This window comes from Hipposideros armiger, unplaced genomic scaffold (assembly GCF_001890085.2).
Source record: "Hipposideros armiger isolate ML-2016 unplaced genomic scaffold, ASM189008v1 scaffold_440, whole genome shotgun sequence".
Classification (NCBI taxonomy): Eukaryota; Metazoa; Chordata; class Mammalia; order Chiroptera; family Hipposideridae; genus Hipposideros; species Hipposideros armiger.
Genome location: NW_017731790.1, coordinates 1093462 through 1112626, shown reverse-complemented (window position 1 = coordinate 1112626; position 19165 = coordinate 1093462). Strand labels below are relative to the sequence as shown.

General features: G+C 41.9%; 1 protein-coding gene across 1 annotated transcript; it reads left to right on the top strand.

The window, feature by feature from the left end:
- The first annotated feature begins 429 nt into the window (after window positions 1-429).
- DDX18 (DEAD-box helicase 18) lies at window positions 430-18672 on the top strand. Its single transcript, XM_019665365.1, has 13 exons — window positions 430-618; window positions 2410-2787; window positions 4943-5083; window positions 7042-7177; window positions 7549-7649; window positions 7776-7975; window positions 8069-8183; window positions 10578-10717; window positions 14984-15145; window positions 15480-15632; window positions 16321-16434; window positions 18061-18117; window positions 18451-18672. The coding sequence occupies exons 1-13, from the start codon at window positions 534-536 to the stop codon at window positions 18655-18657; spliced, it is 1989 nt and encodes a 662-aa protein (XP_019520910.1). The 5' UTR covers window positions 430-533; the 3' UTR covers window positions 18658-18672.
- Window positions 18673-19165: the final 493 nt, after the last annotated feature.

Here is a 19165-nt window from a genome sequence, read left to right as displayed (position 1 = left end):
ATAGTATGAATTTTTTAATTAGAATAGAATATATGATGGCATAAATGGAAGGGAAGGGAAAATATCAGAGTGAAATACAAGAGTAAGGATGCTGCTTCAAGAAATGTTATATTTGTATAGGTTTTATTCCGTTTCCTAAGTTGTCCAGGAGCCAAAGAGAGCGAGAACACAAAACTAGCGACTCCCTATGGCCCTCCGCTGGGTTTTGTTTCTTCAGTCTCCTCTGGGGTTCGGTCCAACTCTACTAGGACGCCAATCCCCCGGACGCGCTGCCAACTCCGGCACGGAGTGAAACCGGCGCAGGCCCGGGCCTCCACACCCCCGGGGGGCGCTGCAGAGAATTCCGCTGCCGCGGGTAGCACGGAGCAACGAGTCCACCGGGACGCAATTTCTCGCCGCAGGTCTCGAGCGTTTCCTGTGACGTGTTTCCGGCTGGCGGAGCTGCTCTTGTGCGGCCCGACAGGAAGTAGCGCCGCCCCGGGGAGTGGAGAAGGCGTGCTGTGGCGCTGCGCGGAAGGCGCTTCGCAGACAACATGTCTCATCTACCGATGAAACTCCTGCGCAAGAAGATCGAGAAGCGGAACCTCAAACTGCGACAGCGAAACCTAAAGCTGCAGGGTAAGATGCGCTGAGCTTCGCGGCGGCCTCGTTGCTGGGGGGGCCCACGCGTGGGCCGTGGCGCGCTACGACGACTGCGGGGCGGAGCGGCGCTGTCCGAGTGTCACGGCGGCTCCAGTGTGGCTCAGGCAGCTTCCTTAGAGCACGTGTGCTTGCTGAGAGTGAAAAGGCATACTCGGCGGCCTCGAGTCGGGTCCCGAGGAGATGTAGACTCGTGCAGTGGCCTCCCATCTGCCCGCCGCCTTTCTCACCATCAGTTTGTCCTTACTGAGTTAGAGCAGGAGACCTCTTGCCTTCCCGGCCTCCGGTTCTTCCGGCTAAGCCAGCCCTCTCTGCCTCCACCCTTCTCATTTTGACTCGCTCACCACCTTTAGTCCCCACCTCATCCCCAACCCTCACCCGTTGCCAGTCGGACACGTGGAACTTGATCGTCATGCACCTTGCATTTACACCCTCTGTTGAACGTCTGTATTTCCTCAAAAGAAGCTCGTTGCCTCTTTTCACAAAGCTTTCCTGATACCGTTGCCGCCTCCTACCCATTCTGTCTCTCCCCCGCTCCCCTTCCCGCCGCCTCTAGCACTTCACCGTTTACAGCTAGAAGTGTCGTGTGCGCATGTGGAGTGCAACGCCTGTCTCCTGCTGTACCTTCCCATCACTTCCAGCTTTAGGTTGCAAATTCCTTAACAGCTTCTACACGTACATCTTTCACAAAGCCTTAATTAAAAAGAATTTTACCTGAATGTCACCGTGCTTTCCTACCTTATTTGCAGCCCTAGCTTCCTGACAGTGAGCCAGAAATCTTGAAGTTGTTAGGTTAACCTTTTGGGGACCTGTATAATAAGATGTAAACCTGGAGCCCTGATGCATTACCCCAGTTGGTTTTCAATAGAGATTAGTTGATTGAAAGAAATCCAGGAAGAGAGGGAAGGTTTGTGGGTTTTAGGAATAATGTTTTTGCAGTTCCCTTATGTTTCCAGTTCTTGCAGACTAATACAGCATTACTAAGTATATTTTGGTAGTTGAAAGTAACGATTAGAATAAAAGATGGTGTTATCTCTTTCTATATATAAACATGGAAACTTTTCCAAAGACATTCTTAGGTATTTATATATGGTAAGTATTGGGACAAAAAAGTGGTTTCATTAACAATTTTCAGTTCACTACCATCTAGGAAAGTTGAGGGTGAATGTTTTGAAGTTGTATTTATATGAGAAGCGGTAGTTGTATAAATAAGATGTAACTTGTTTTTAATATATCAGTCATGTATTTATCAAATACCTAATATTAAAATGTATATTTTGTAACTATTGTTGTCTGGCCCCAGCTATTTAAATACTTAATCTCATGAAGTTTTCCTGTCCTGGACTCGCTTAACTCCTTAAGGACAGAGAGGTGGTTTTTTAAAAGTTAATAAGCCATTGCAGCTTTCCCTTTTCCAGTATTTTTCCTAAAATGAAAATTACTTGTCCTGTAATAGAACACCAAAGAATTGCAAGTGGTTTTCATAATGTGCAGCAAATCCTCGAATAATGTCGTTTTGTTCAGTGTCATTTTGTTATAACGTTAATGAGATGCCATAGGAACTTAAGTCTTGTTTATGTCAATTAGCCTGTGCATCGTTTTTCTACAGTTCCAAGAACCTACCAATTAACTGAGGACGTAACTATATACGAAAGGAAATTAAAGGCTAAATCATTTCAGTTCTGAAAGCCATGGCGTTTCTCATTTGGATTCCAATGTTTCTAAGTAAACCTCCCCTTCTTTGTTACAATATTTTCTGTTTTTAAACAGGGGCTTTGGATGTGAGCCTGTCAGAAACTCAAAATGGAGATGTGTCTGAAGAAACAGTGAGAAGTGGAAAGGTTAAAAAATCCCTAAAACAGTCCGTGAATGTGGGTGTGTCAGAAGCCCAAAATGGAGATATATCTAAAGAAACAGTAGGAGGTGGGAAAGTTAAAAAACCCCTGAAACAGTCTATGAATGCAGGCTTGTCAGAAGCCCAAAATGGGGCTACATCTAAAGAAACAGTGGAAAGCATAAAACTTAAAAAATCCAAGAAATCGACCATATTAACCAATGGGGAAGCAGCAACACAGTCTTCTAATCCAGAATCAAAGAAGAAGAAAAAGAAGAAGAAAAAGAGAAAAGTGATGGCTGATGCTGGGCCTGGTAAGCACTTCATTTTATTTGAATTTTAGCCATTCACACTGTTTTTCAGTTATCATTCTACCTTCCCTTTGTACCATTCTACCTTGTCCACATGACATGCAAGAATCCCATATCCACTAGTATACCAGAAAGTAGCCTGGTAGCTAAAGGAACAATGAAAGGGTGGGGGGAATTTTTACTTTTCTCAAAATATTGAGAAATGTTCCATCCTTTTACATTCCCTAACAACCTTGAATAAAATCTGACACTTAAATAAGAATCTTCTTAGAAGTCTAGAAATTTGCTCTTCGCTGGGTGTTTTGTGGTGAACACAACATACTATGGCATAGTATTAGGTTTACCTGTTCGCAAACAGAATTATGGAATTACTGACACTAAAGAAATCTGGGCTGGTCATAGACTCTACCTTCTCAGACTTTTATGTACCCAGAGACTTTACATTAATGATTCTTTTCACTTCTGTTTTGCCCCATTCCTTTTTCCTACCATAAATTCCTCCCTTCGAAAGGAGACTTAGTGATAATTTGGATATGTAAAGAGTATGAAATAGCAGTTAGGAAATGTCTAAATAAATGGCACATTAATTTTCAAGTGAGTAAAATGGCCAGGATGGTATTAACAGGGAAGTGAAGGACTGTTTTCTTTTGGAAGATGATTGGATTTGAATAAGCTTAGGTGAAAGAATAGGCATTTTAATTGAGATGTGAGCAAGCAGAGATTTTAAGGGAAGATAGAACAGGTGTCCGCGAACTATTCAGCCTTCCATCTATTTTTATAAATAAAGCTTTATTGGAACAGTGCGATGCCCATTTGTTTATTTGGTCTTTATAGTAACATAGACCATGTGGCCTGTAAAACCTGAAATATTTACTGTCTGGCCCTTTAGAAAAAAAGTTTTGTTAACACCTGGGTTAGAATATTCTATTCATCTGTCTTATCTGAAATAAAGGTTTCGTTTAGAAAGGAGCTTTGAACTTTTCCAAACATACATGGCTGTCTTCATGCTGCCTACAGATTAATACATTTGTAGGTTACAAGAAATTGCTTAAACAAAAATGAAACAAGATAGAGAAAAGCATGAAAACAAGACATTACAGTTTTTATTTAAAGTGATTGAAATCCAATAGTGAAATTCTCAGCGCCTTTAGGATTCTTGTTCTGAGTATGCCTAAAGAGGTGATATTATTTCTACCCTCAAGCATGGAATCACAAGGCTGGGAGTTTTAACCCTATTGGTAAACTTTAAGAACTATTTTAAGGAAAACAGAAATGATAAGCCATGCAGACCAGCTGATGATATCCGTGGCTTCTGAACTTGGGGGTCCTGCAGAGTCGCCCGTATCCCAGAAGGGTGATAGTAAGGTCCAAGGAAGGAGCCCGTCCCGCGCTACAAAGAGTCCTGAGCTCTGGGCTAGGTCACTTCTTATCTAACTAATTTCACTAACTACTAGAAGTTGATAAAAGTCCAGTATGGTAGTTAATAACCCATTTGACACGGTGGAACATTTAAGAACATGATGGGAGGTAAGACTGGAAAGGTAGTTTCGGACCCCATTTTGAAAGTTGTGAATGTAGAAGTCAAAAGCCAGAGGCCTTACCTTTCCCCGCTTCACCACTTAAGTTCAAGGAACAGGCCCGTTTCTGTTATCCAGCTGTGTGGCTTATTGCCCTTGCTTTGTACTATCTCTAATAACATGAAGAGCCTTTGGTATTTCTGTGCATCTTTAAAACAAAATTAGCTTTTATAGAAAACTTACGTTTAATGACATGGGTGGAAAATCAGTGCTTGTTTCTGAGTTTTTTAAAAAAAAAACATACTAATCACATGCCCCCTTTTTTTTCTCAGTGAAATATATAGAACTTGGTGAAATTAGAATACTTAATTGTTTAGTTCAACTTTTAAAAAATGTCTTGGTCACTTAAGATGGTGGTATAATGCATTAAGAAACCTAAAAAAGAAAGTTTTGTTGGCAAATCTGCATGTCCCTCTGGGTTTTTAAATATAATTAAATCTTTAATCTTAGCAAATTAAAACTGGAAATGTGTCAAGCTTTTGAAAATAGGCGTCTTGGCATCTCATATCTATTACTTTGTAATCTCATTTGGTATTTTTATTTTAAGAAAAAAAATATTGGGTTTTGTTCTTTAAAACCAGATACCAAAAAAGCAAAAATTGAAGACAAAGAGGAATCGGAAGAAAGTGCCCAGGCTCCTGGAGAAACAGAACATAGAGTGGAGAAGCCAGATGAGGAGGAAGAGGACAGTGAAGGGCCCAGCCTGCCTCTGGGACTGACAGGTAACTTCCAGAACGTTTTCCAGATAATGCTCAAAAATGTCATACCTCTCAAGATTATAAAATATGAAGGTTCAAATGTGACTTTTACCTGAAAAAAGTAAGTAGTCGCAAGAAATGGTTTTATATCTTAAGTGCTGCTTTTTATCTCCCAGCTTGTGTGCCGTAGTTTTTGTTGTTTCTTTCTGTTTTTTCCTTTTTTTTTATTCCTGATAGTAAATGTTTTGATAATACAAACAACTTCTGGGGTCATTTGTTCTTTTGGTTTATCATTTTCTGAAGCTCATTCCATGTTGTAGTAGGAAAACCATTGGCCCAGAAGTCTGGAGAAAGTTTAATACTGGCTCACTTAGTAAGAAGGAAGGAAGGAAGGATGGAATTGACATTATTGAGGGACCAGAGTCAGGTTAACTTCCTTTGGCCCTTGTTTCTTTATCTGTAAAGTTGAGTTCAGACAAGAATCTGTTACTCCTAACCAGAAATGTCTAGGAGTTACCTGAGTTGTTTTGTTTGTTAAAATATTGAAGCCTGGACCCAGACTTGCTTAATCAGAATTGCAAATGCTATCACTGGTTCTCAACCAGGGCAATTTTTGCTTCACAGGTAAGGTGCCCAGCTAACCCTGGTTTGCCCAGAGCTTGACCAGTTTTAGCAGTGAATGTTCAGCATCCCATAAACCTCCTCTTTCCCAGGCAAATCATGAGGGTTGGCTACCAACATTTTTGGTTGTCAGAACTGGAGTCAGGCTACTGGCATCTACAGGGATGCTGCAGAACATCCTACAGTGTATAGGACAGCCTCTCAAAACAGAATTATCCAGCCCAAAATGTCAGTAGTGCCAAGGCGACAATGCCTGGGTTATGGCCAGGACGTGTTAGAGTGGGGAGCTCCCTCGGGGGTTTGAGCGTCCTCTGCTGAAGAACTGCTGCACACTTGATTGGTAGGTTCAGCCTAACAGCCTGGCTGGCTGTATTTGACTCTCTTGGTTGTCTTTTTGGAGTAAGATTAACTACTCTCTTGATTGACTTCACACTCGGTTTTTATTTATTTATTTATTTATTTATTTATTTATTTATTTATTTTTAAGTTGGGGAATTTGGGGGAGGGAACCAGCCAAGATGTTGTTCTTCAGTCTTTGTTGTGGAGGGCGCCAGTTGCCATCTGGCTGCCCATCGGCAGCTCGTGGCCTCTAAGCTCAAGGTGCTGTGTTCAATCTTAGTCCTGGGTGGGCATAGCCACTATCCCATGCGGGAGTCAAACCAGCAACCTTGTGTTAAGAGCACGTGCTCTATCCACTGAGTCATCCGTATGGCAGCTCAGCTCAAGGTGCTGTGTTCAATTAGTTGCAGGTGGGCGTAGCCACCATCCCATGCAGGAGTTGAACCAGCAGCCTTGTTGTTAAGAGCGCAGGCTCTATCCACTGAGCCATCCAAGTGGCAGCTCAGCTCGGGTGCAGCATCACTGGCCCATGTGGGAATCGAACCGGCGGCCCTGTTGCTCAGGGCTCGTGCTCTTAAGCTAATTCTTAACCAACTGAGCCACTCGGCCAGCCCCTTGGTTTTTATTATAGTGAATGTTTTCACTTTTTACTTCAGACTTCTAAACATTTAATTTCTCTCTGAACTCCTCTTGTCCCCTCCCTCAGCCTTGGCATTTTCATTTCATGCATGTCCCTTGATTTTACCTCCTCTTCACCCTTTATTATTTTGTTACAGTGCAGGCTCTGGCCTTTAAATTACGTACACAGGCATCGGCAGAGGAGAAACTTTAAAAGTCTAGGGTCTTTTTCTTCATGTTACATAGGAATGGTTGGGATTTAGTCTTAGTGGAAGAAGCTCTTCCAAGTGTGACTCCAACCCCAGTAATGCTTTCAGTCAGTAAAACTATAATTTAGGCAGCTGTAGCTGTATTAACTATTAATAAAAAATAAGTTTGCTAATAATAAACTGTGTTCCATTTAGGAGCTTTTGAGGATACTTCATTTGCTTCTCTATCTAATCTCGTCAACGAGAATACTCTGAAGGCAATAAAAGAAATGGGCTTTACAAACATGACTGAAATTCAACATAAAAGTATCAGACCACTTCTGGAAGGCAGGTATGAATAGCATTGATATTTGGCCATTAGGGTCTCCATTTTTAGTGCTAGTAGTTTGGAAAGAAAATACCAGTATGTTCTATTGATTCTGCCCTGTGTGTTGGGTTACATATCAAACCTGCATTAAAAGCTTGAAGTTATTTTCTGATGTTTGAAGAAAAGTGTTCACTTCTATTTCTTAGCATGATTCTTCTTCCTGAGTTAGGTATTTAACCGGGTGATTTTAGTGATAGAGAAGGTAGGAACTTTGTCTTTCTTGATCCTGTTCTAGCCTTGGTGCTAAAAACAGATGTGATTGTACATGGTAGGTATTCAGTAAGCACTTGTTGAAGGAGCAGACTAAATAACTCCTTTCCCTTTTTAATATTTAGGGATCTTCTAGCAGCTGCAAAAACAGGCAGTGGCAAAACCCTGGCATTTCTCATCCCTGCAGTTGAACTCATTGTTAAGTTAAAGTTTATGCCCAGAAATGGTAAGCCTTTGATCTGATTGTTTCTGCCAATGTCTGTTTACTATGTTATAGTTTATTACACTTGTTGTGGACTCATGGTGATAACTGCAGTTTGACTTTTACCATATATTATTTTTTGCTTTTTAGGAACAGGAGTTCTTATTCTGTCACCTACCAGGGAACTGGCCATGCAGACTTTCGGTGTTCTTAAAGAGCTGATGACACACCATGTTCACACATACGGGTTAATAATGGGTGGCAGTAACAGATCTGCTGAAGCACAGAAACTTGCTAATGGGATCAACATCATTGTGGCCACACCAGGCCGTCTCCTGGACCATATGCAGGTAAGAGAACACTATTATGTAGTACCTGTCTCATTGTATTATGTGAAACAGAATTGACGCCTAACAGTGTCTCTTTGTCCTTTGTCTTATTAGAATACTCCAGGGTTTATGTATAAAAACCTACAGTGTCTGGTTATCGATGAGGCTGATCGTATCTTGGATGTTGGGTTTGAAGAGGAATTAAAGCAAATTATTAAACTTCTGCCAAGTAAGTGGGTAGCGTCTGTATGTGGTTTGCAAAGTAGCTGTTGGAAGCAGGTGAGGTTGTTCCTATGTGGAAGCTCTTAATACCAGAATTTTAATAGAGCCAAGTAAAGTAGTTGTGCCAGTCAGCCGCAGAGGTAGTTTGCAATGCAAGCATCAAATTTATCAGTAACTTAATACGGTGGTTTTGCCATTTTAGAGGTTATAATGCAAGTTAAACAGTCCAAACTTATTGGGTCGTCGGGAAAGTCATGATGCATTTTTGCATTGAAAAACATAGAAAAATACGTCATGAGTTTCCCAATGACCCAATATGTCTCATTCCCATTGCCCCCACCATCCCATCTTTTTCTTACTTCATCTAACATCTCCCAGGTAGCCGTAGACTTTTTGCCTTCCGTGTTATATTTGAGTTGTACATACCTTGGTTACAGTATTTGTAGCATAAATTGCTTATGTCTGTAATAAGGCCACGATTCCATTCATGATACAATTTGTTTTTTAATGGTTTATTGGGATATAATTGACATAATAATCTGTACATATTTTAAATACGCAACTGGATAAATTTTGATGTTAACGCCTGCGAAACCTTCACCACAATTGATACAGTGAAGGTATTCATAACACTCAAAAGTTTTTTTGTGAACCTTTGTAATCCCTCTCAGCCTCAGTAGGAGCAACCCTCATGTACCTCCAACAACTACTCACACATATCTCTCCCCCAGGCAACTGTTGATCTGCTTTCTGTCACTAGATCAATTTGCATTTTCTAGAGATTTATAAAGTTGCCGTGAACATTCATCTACAACTCTTTTTTTTTTTTAATGGACGTATGTTTTTTTTTCTTTTGGGTAGCTACCTAGGAGTGGAGTGGCTAGTGTATGTTTAACATGTACCATTTTACATTCCCATCAGCAGTGTAGAAGAGTCCCAGTTCTACCTATTAAATTTTGAAATTAGGTAGTATTAACTCCCAAGTTCTATTTCAAAACTGTTCTGGCTGTTCTTATCCTTTGCATTTCTGTATAAATTTTAGAACAGTTTGTCAATTTCTACTACCTAAAAAAAATCTGGTTGGTTGGGATTATATTGATTATAGATATTGGTGGAAGACAATATTGAGTATATTCAACCCGTGAATAAGGTATATCTCTGTTTATTAGCTCCTGAATGTCTGTCAACAGTGTTTTTAGAGTTTTCATTGTATAGGTTTTTTCACATCATTTGTCAGATTTATTCCTAAGTATTTCATTAAAATTTCAATTTCAAATTGTTCATTGCTTGTATGTGCATACACATACAGTTGATTTTTGTATATTCATCCTGTAGCTGGCGAGGTAATTATTATTATGCTTGACTGCATTGTTCAGTGTGACTCTTCAGATGAAACTAACCATTGGATTTTTCTACATAGGCAATCATGTCATCTACAAGTAAAAAAATGAATTCTTCACTGAATTGTTTCTTTCCAATACAATACTGAATAGAAGTGGCAAGAGAAGACATCTTTGTTTTATTCCTGATACTAGGGAGTAAAGCATTCAGTCTTTCACCATTAAGTACGATGTTAGCTGTAGCTTTTTTTGTAGATACCCCTTATCAGATTGAGGCTGATCCCTTCTGTTTCTAGTTTGCTGAGATTTTTTTAAATCAGATGTTAAATTTTGTCAAATGCTTTTCCTGTGTCTGTTGATGTTGTTTCTTCTTTAGTTGGTTAATATGGCAGATTGTATTGGTTAATTTTCAAATGTTCAACCAAGCAACCCTGCACTCGTGGAATAAACCCCACTTGGTCATGATGCATTATTCTTTTTATAGATCACTGGATTCACTTTGGTAAAATTTTGTTTAGAAATTTTTCATCTATGCTCATGAGTCATTGTTGGGTTTTGGTATCAGGGTAATGGCTGGCTTCAAAGAATAAGTTGGGAAGTAAATTATCTCAAGTGTCTTGGAGAGTTAGTGAAGAATTAGTAACATTTCTTCCTTAAATGTTTGATAGAATGCACCATTAAAGGCCATTGGAGCTGGAGTTTTTTTTACATAAAGATTTTAACTACAGTTTCTTTAATAGATAAAAGGCTATTGAGGTTTTCTATTTCTTCAGTGAGCCTTAGCGGTTTTCTTCCAAGAAAATTGTCCATTTCATCTAAGTTGTCAAATTTATGGACATAAAGTTGTTCATGATATTCCCTTAGCACCTGTAGTGATAACACATCTCCCATTCCTGGTATTTGTACTTAGGAGCATTTGTAGTTGTGAAGCAGTTTCTAAAGATTCTGTGAAAGATTGGGGTTATTCTTTATTGGGATTATTAACTTGGTGAGGAAATAGGTAGGCAACACCCAAAGATTTGTGTATTAATGGGGTTATTCTTTTATATGATTTGTTTCAGCACGCAGACAGACGATGCTCTTTTCTGCCACACAAACTCGAAAAGTTGAAGACCTGGCGAGGATTTCTCTGAAAAAGGAGCCATTATATGTTGGTGTTGATGATGATAAAGATACTGCAACAGTGGATGGTCTTGAGCAGGTACCTTTTGTCAATATCTTAAATTTTAAGGATCTTTTTTGGTGTTTTCTTGTAATTGTTTGCAGGATCTCCCAGAAAGCAGATGGGTTATTGAACTTTTAATTCAAATATAATGAACTTGGGTTTTGGGTCTCTGACTTTCCTGGTATAAAGTATATCTTGAACTCTGAATAATTTATTCAGCTCTCTTTATTGTTTCTTAATATCTCCTGACATGTGGGAGGCATTATTAACCACTGTAAGTTAGAGATGGCAGTAAAAAAAATTTGTTTAATTATCTCTTGCTCTAAGATGAGAGGTGAGTTAAAAGGTGGAGAGACTGGGATCAGGCACATAGCTGTAGAAAATTGGCAATGAGTTGACAAAGATCCAAACTAGATTGATTAAAAATAGAACTTTAAGATCGAGTCTTTTGGTGAATAAAATACTTCTGTGATGATTTAACTTAAGAACCTTTCATGGGTTGTTTAGTTTTTTTCTTTGTTTTTGTTTTTTTAATTGGGGAATTGGGGGATGGGAACAGCGCTGGGGAATTAATTGGGGGAGGGGAACAGACAAGTTGCTGTCCTTTTGTTCTTCAGTCTAGTTGTGGAGGACGTTGCTTCACTGGCTCAAGTTGGCACCATCANGTTTGAAGTGGGAGGAGGATGCGTATTTTGAGGGGAATTAATAGCAATGTGTCACTGTAATTTTTTTTTTTAGTTTAAACAGTCACTATATTTTTCGATCACACCTCATATAGCCTTTTACTATCATCTTGCAAAGTGAAAATGCCCAACGCAGGAAATGTTAGTATGTTTAGTCATCAACAAACAGGTGGCCCAGAGGAGATGCACTGATGGCCTTTCCAGAGCGAAACAGTTGTGCTTTTGTTTGAATGCCTTTTGCTTGAAAAACCACAGTGTGGGAGAGAATAACCACCATGGCCCCAGTCAGACAAAGCCTGGAGATTCCCCAACACTGCTCCATTTAATTGGAATTCAGTTGATGGGTGTTGTCACAGGAAGTGAAACACTGACCTTAGCCACCTATCTTTCTGAAGGAAGCCATTCTCCCCTCTAGGATTCAGCATCTTCCTCTGTAATGTAAGGGAGGAAAGGGGATCTTTTAACTGGATGACTACGGTTGAACTCATTTTGTGTTTGAGAAGCTGCCCAGCGTCTAACCTTCCTGTCCTGTGTTTGGAGACCGTGCCATTTAAGTCCTGGTTGGTCGTCAAGATCACTTCCCATCAGAAAAGCTAAAAAGCCTCCCCTATAGTTAGGGCTGTGACCTAGGTTTCCCCAATCACGTACCTGCCCCAGACCCTGAATCAGGTACTAATAAAGGAGCAGAAGCAGCTGGAGACTTTTTCCTCCAACTTGCAGAGGCAGCCGCCTCCGGAGCAGACGTTTCAGCTGTGGCACCAGGCAGCAGAGTGCTTAAGCCCAGAGTGATTGTGGGGTGACGACAGGCATGGTCCTGCCCATTATCCATCAGCCCCTATTCCAGGTTCTCCAGCCATCTGTAATCTCAGTTCATTCCTTTTCAGTTTAAATCATTCACAGTGGCTCTTCGTTACNATATTGGAGCAAGTGTATTGGGACAGATATTTTTTGCAGGATGGTTTTGTTCTAATATATATATGAAATCTGCTCTCTTATTTTACCAAAACAAATGTTTTTTTTTTTCCATTTCAGCTTGAACAATTGATTGAAAAGAACTACTTCCTTCATAAGTCAGCCCAGGAAGCATATAAGTCATACATCCGAGCATATGATTCCCATTCTCTGAAACAGATCTTTAATGTTAATAACTTAAATTTGCCTCAGGTTGCGCTGTCATTTGGTTTCAAGGTGCCTCCTTTTGTTGATCTGAGTATCCTTTTCCTCGTTGTTATGAATTAATGTGGGAAGTAAGGGACCAGAGCTTGACAGAGAGGGGCGTTGGGGCATCGCCCTGGGTGGTGTGTGCTCCAGCTGCAGGCTGGAGGCCCCGCTGTTAATCTGGTTGTTGTCTGCTCATCAGCGCTTGCACGGAGTAGGCGGGGAGTAGTTACCTGAGTGAGGATTACAGAAATGAGACCCTTAGGAGTCGGGCCTTAAAACAGACAAAGGAACGTGACTAGCAGACTGAGAGCCAGAGGGAGCTGTGCAGCCTGGAGAGAAAGAAGCACAGGGGAAAACTGCAGGGCTCAGGGCTAGTGAGGCTTCACGGTACAAGGTCTGGTCCCTAAAGGAGCAGGATGCCCTGGAGCTGAAGAAAGAAGACAGGACCTTGCAAGGCTTTTATCCTCTTGGAGCCATTAAAGGATTTCATACAGGAAGGTGCAGGATCAGCAAAAGAAAATACCATATTTCCCCATGTATAAGACGCACCCATTTTCGAAAAATTTGGGCTCTAAAAACTGGGTGCGTCTTGTACAGTGGTTGTATGAGCGCAAAAACAAGAGCGAAAAAAGTGGGAAATGCAAGTAAAACAAATCTACAACCACTGTATAAGACGCACCCAGTTTATAGAGCCCAAATTTTTCAAAAAATGGTGCGTCTAATACATGGGGAAATACGGTACACTGAAGTGCTACTCTATGTAAGGCAAAGGGAATATGGCAGATTGCTTCTGTTGTGATTCATAATGTGTGCTCTTATCACATTTTTAACATAAGAAACTGAAGTAGCTGAAGTGAGGCCTGTTCATTAACACTGGCATTAATTCTGTGGCATTAACTCCTGAAGGGACTAGGAGACCAAATTTGGGTCCCATCTCCATTTTAGGCATTGAGTAATTGTCTGCATGTTGAATAGTATGAAAAGAACAGGTTCACTTGGTTAGGCATTTCCTGAATCAGCCCGAACAAGTGAAAGTCATTTACTTTGACAGTAGGGGTATTTTTTAATATGTTCCTATAAACTTGCTGATTTGCCTCTTAATTCCTTATAAGTAATTGTCTTGAGTCTCATTGTGTGGAGAAAATAATATGACTAGTGCACTGGGATTAAAATCATACCTGCTGGTTTCAGTCCACGGTCACATGCCACTCCTCATTGCCTGGAAGTGTGTTGCATGGGGTCATTCACATGCATAGTCTTCATTGCCCCGGCAGGGTGGTGATGGGGGGACAGTGCACGCGGCCTGGCTCTCTGTAGATGCCAGATTTCAGGGTTACCTCTGTGGCGTGATCTCCTTAACAGCACCTTCAGATGTGAACAGCAATGAAGGCAAGATTAGAAAGAGAGGAGGTGGCGGCGGGTTCGGCTACCAGAAAGCCAGAAAAGTCGAGAAGTCCAAAATCTTCAAACACATCAGCAGGAAGTCATCCGACAGCAGGCAGTTCTCTCACTGAAGACACCTTCCTTTCATCTGGAAGCGCTTTACCCCGAGATGGATATTTTCCCTTGCTGCAAAAAGGAATTTTATAGCTTTAGGATTTGGACTGACCTGACAAGAGTACGAATTGACTTGGGTTGAAAGCACCGAGGACTGATCGTTCCAGCAAGTCTCTTATTTTGGAATGTAAAATGGTTCGGTTTTTCTTCATTGCCCCAGGAGAAAGCAAAGGGGACTTCTTAGTCTTTGTTGTAATGAGAGAATACTTTTAAATGTTTTTCCCTCATTTGTCATTATTTTGATGTAATTCTTTTTGTGCTTTTCTTCCTGGGGTCTGAAGATTTCTGTGGCTTGGATTGCTATACTAACCTGCTGTAAAAGGCTGATGCCCTGGAACGCTGGACAGAAAGTGGTGGGGGGGGNTGTTGTTCAGCATCTTAGCTGTGGAGGGCAGTGTCACTGGCCCTCATATGTGGGATCCGAACTGGGGCCCTCTGGCGTCCCAAGCCAGCTCTTAACCTATGCGCCACTCGGCCGGCCCGGTTGTTTAATTTTTAAAGATATGTTTATGCAGCCTTGTTATCTTGTTTAGTTGTGGTTATTTGAGATCTTGCTGTCAAAGACCTTTTAAATATCAATTATTGATATGTCTTGAGGGTTCCAATTAGTAGAGGTGTTAATATATTATGGTTGGAAGAACTGTTGATAACCAGTTATCTCAGAAATATGAAAAGAAGTTAGTGTTCAGTGATTACAGGCAGTTGCTGGCGTCAAAAGAGCTTAAATTAATTAGTCTTATTTTAGGAAGGCTTTGTTACGATGAAAGCAGTAATTTTACTGTAGGTAAGGCAGGACTGTATGCATGATGTTTGTCTGTGCTCTTCATCAGATTATATTGGTTCATGCAGCTGAAAATGTCCATTTGGTTATTTTGTGTCTGTTCAATTGAACTACTTCTAGGGATATGTTGTTTGTCCTTCCGAAAAGAGATTCCTCCTACTCTTTACATTCCTTAAGAAAAACCGGAAGAAGAAACTAATGGTCTTCTTTTCATCCTGTAAGTCTGTGAAATACCACTACGAGTTGCTGAACTACATCGATTTGCCTGTCTTGGCCATTCATGTAAGTGATGATGAAAAGTTTATTAAAAAAGGGTTATGCTCACCAAGTTGTATAGATCGTGGGGTTTGAGGTATTACTCTCCTCTAAACGTAGTTCTAAGTAGGGCAGTCAGCATTGGGCGATTGATCCTATATGGACAGAGCTTTGCTGGTGTGAGGGGTGAGGACCATAAAGGGAGAAGAGATGCCATCTACTTGAGAAAACAGGACATAGACCAGGGAGTGAATGTGAAATAAAGCAGGTTCACAACTTCCCAGGTTGGGGCTTCTGCATCCAGACCGCCCAGAAACAGCCTCAGGTTTTAGCCCTAATGGATGTTTTGATTTGATTCTAGGGAAGGCAGAAGCAAAACAAGCGCACAACCACATTCTTCCAGTTCTGCAATGCAGACACAGGGATATTGTTGTGCACGGATGTGGCAGCTAGAGGGCTGGATATTCCTGAAGTCGACTGGATTGTTCAATATGACCCTCCCGATGACCCCAAGGTCAGTGGCATCCTACATTTCTCAGAATGGCCCTGCGTTAAGGAGTGCACTTACTCTCCAGGTTTCCTGAGAAATACTGTATTTCACATTCAAAGGTTTCTTTCTTATTCAGTCATGCTTTAGTGGACAGTGACTTTGCAGTATTTCTTTGGTGCTAATAGTATTTAGGGCTTTTCCAGGACCCAAAGAGGGTATGTTAGGAGATTTGAAAGGCCGCAGTGGGACTTAGGGTGGGAATGTTACATACTTGGAATGATTTGTTAAGAGCAGAAGGAAATAAAATTTGCTTATAGAGCTATATAGAATATGTAGTAAAATTAGTTTTATTAAGCATTTTGAACAAATACGTTATATATTATAAATTGCCAGCATTTAAACAGGCTTCAAAAAGCCATTTTGAGGTTGAAACACACTTACTGGTCATTTTATTAGATCGCAGAGGTAATATGACCTCGCGTCCAGCTTTCCTTCGGCCTTGGTCATCGCCCTGTTACCCCTGGGGGTGGTGCATGCAGAAGGACTGAGAGACTTGCTTTGAGGAACAGCCCTGGGGGTGGGGAGGGGCCCGGTCTTATACAGTCGTGCTAACACACTTCTGTTCATTCCGGCACAAGTCCTGGAAACGCAGACTGTCTCAGGCTCCAGTGGAAGTCAGCCTGTTAACTCAGGTTTTCTCTCTCCACCAAAGGAATATATTCATCGTGTGGGTAGAACGGCCAGAGGCCTAAATGGAAGAGGGCATGCCTTGCTCATTTTGCGCCCTGAAGAGTTGGGTTTCCTTCGTTACTTGAAGCAATCCAAGGTAAAGATCTTTGCTTGGAAAATCTTAAATTGGGAACAGATTCCCCTTGGTGGGAATCCTTTGCTGATGAAGATGGCCTTAAGCAATGTTTCTAGATGTGTCTGAGGAGTCCTGAGTCATTGCATAGCTATTAGAACTGTTGCAACAGCGGTTAAGCAAATCAGACTCTATGTGGGCTTGTCCCGATAACCGTGAACAGAAAAAACAGCCCACTTGGCTCAGTCCTTGAGCTGTGTTCCTCAGCAGTGCACTGTGTCCCCGCTCTCCTCTCCAGTTCCCTACAGCCTGGTGGAAACCACCTCTACTCCTTTGAAGCTCCCTCACGCCTGGTCATGTCTACCTCCTGCTCCCCTTCTTTTTATCTCTTCATCCTAGTCTTTCCCTCTTACCTCCCCCAAAGCAGTGGGGCTCCCTACTCACTCCTCCATCTTCTTTCTCCTCTGTCCCTCATTCGTTGATTTCTATCATTTACCTACAGTCTCTCCTTTGCAGTTAGCTCTTTACCATCTCAAGTCTTTCACTAAAAAAAAATAATAACTTCAACCCTAAACCCGTTCTCCTATCACCACCTCCAACAATGCTTGTGACCTTTCTTCAGTCTGCCATTTTGAAAAGTGGTTTATATTTTCTCCATTTATTTTCTTCTGACCCTGTTCTCCAAGCCACCCTCATCTGACTTTGGCGTCATTGCATCCCACCAAATCCGAATTCATTAGAATTATAAGTGGCCTCTTTATTGCTGATCTTGTGCGTGCTTATCAGGCCTCCTCTTCCCTGACATTTCCTCCTTGCTTGCTTCCCTGGCACAGTCTCGCCAGGTGGGATTTCCTCCACCCAGCAACTAGGGGCAGTTCTTAAAAATTGCCTTACAGCCTTAGCACTTTTTCTCTAGAATGCCCTTTTTCTGGTTCTCTCGATTGCCTCTGGTTTCAGCTGGCTATTGTCTCTTCTGGGAAGCCATCACTGATCAGCCTCCCTTCATATTCCCACAGTAGGATTACTCGCTGACTTGTTGTCTCATCATTTATCTGTCTCCCCCGCAAGACTGCAAGCTCTGTGAGGGCAGGCTCCATGGCTTGGGCTGCTGTTTTTCACCTAGCACCTCACGTAGGTCTGGCACTTCCCCAGTTATCTCATAAGTGATGGCCAATAAGAAGTTTATCCTGGAGGAGTTTATGATCACCATGACGCCTGGTGTCACAAGTCCCGGTCACAGGGCAGAGTTGTGTTAGGGCGTCCCTCCTGACATGGGGAGAAGAGCTAGTGGTCCTTCTAACTAGAAGCTTCAGGCTGCTTCCTCACTATCGAGATCCTGATCTAGAGAAAAGGGCTTCACGGGCTCACCCCTGTCCGGTTCCTTGCCCTGCCTTTTCGGAAGGGTCCGTGGCACAGTTTGTGTACCATGCGCGAGGTAAGGTAAGACTTCATTGGTGTTGGGAGACGAGGGAATCCTTCAGGCCTGGTCGCTGTCATCTCATCAGCGCCTAATGTGCTCCAGCGACACAGTTGCTGCCTGGCCCCACCATTTCCCGTCTGTTCACAGGACACTCGTCACTTGTCTCATCATGTAAACATTTGAATGTTGATCTGTCCCAGTTTGCTGATCTTCATGTTTTTGTTTTTTAGGTTCCATTAAGTGAATTCGAGTTTTCCTGGTCCAAAATTTCTGACATTCAATCTCAGGTATGCTTTTTTTATGGCATCCTGTGCCTCATCCCAGTATTGCCTGTGTAGTGTTCCGCGGGCAGTCGTTGGACTCTGAGTCTCCCTTCTCATAAATGAGAAGCTTGGACTATGCAGTCATTCCGGCTTCCTGCTGTGCTGGTTACCACACTCCTGTGCTCCGTTGTTGCAGGCCATACCTACAAGAGCTTTGTAATTCTTAATTAATACTTTGCAGATATTGGAGCAAGTGTATTGGGACAGATATTTTTTGCAGGATGGTTTTGTTCTAATATATATATGAAATCTGCTCTCTTATTTTACCAAAACAAATGTTTTTTTTTTCCATTTCAGCTTGAACAATTGATTGAAAAGAACTACTTCCTTCATAAGTCAGCCCAGGAAGCATATAAGTCATACATCCGAGCATATGATTCCCATTCTCTGAAACAGATCTTTAATGTTAATAACTTAAATTTGCCTCAGGTTGCGCTGTCATTTGGTTTCAAGGTGCCTCCTTTTGTTGATCTGAGTATCCTTTTCCTCGTTGTTATGAATTAATGTGGGAAGTAAGGGACCAGAGCTTGACAGAGAGGGGCGTTGAGGCATCGCCCTGGGTGGTGTGTGCTCCAGCTACAGGCTGGAGGCCCCGCTGTTAGTCTGGTTGTTGTCTGCTCATCAGCGCTTGCACGGAGTAGGCGGGGAGTAGTTACCTGAGTGAGGATTACAGAAATGAGACCCTTAGGAGTCGGGCCTTAAAACAGACAAAGGAACGTGACTAGCAGACTGAGAGCCAGAGGGAGCTGTGCAGCCTGGAGAGAAAGAAGCACAGGGGAAAACTGCAGGGCTCAGGGCTAGTGAGGCTTCACGGTACAAGGTCTGGTCCCTAAAGGAGCAGGATGCCCTGGAGCTGAAGAAAGAAGACAGGACCTTGCAAGGCTTTTATCCTCTTGGAGCCATTAAAGGATTTCATACAGGAAGGTGCAGGATCAGCAAAAGAAAATACCATATTTCCCCATGTATAAGACGCACCCATTTTCGAAAAATTTGGGCTCTAAAAACTGGGTGC

Excerpts from the sequence above, each read along its gene's own strand:
- DDX18 (XM_019665365.1), top strand. The coding sequence starts at position 534 with ATGTCTCATCTACCGATGAAACTCCTGCGCAAGAAGATCGAGAAGCGG. Across the intron at positions 7,976-8,068 it reads GTCTCCTGGACCATATGCAG|AATACTCCAGGGTTTATGTA; the intron begins GTAAGAGAACAC and ends TTGTCTTATTAG. Across the intron at positions 16,435-18,060 it reads GTTACTTGAAGCAATCCAAG|GTTCCATTAAGTGAATTCGA; the intron begins GTAAAGATCTTT and ends TTTGTTTTTTAG.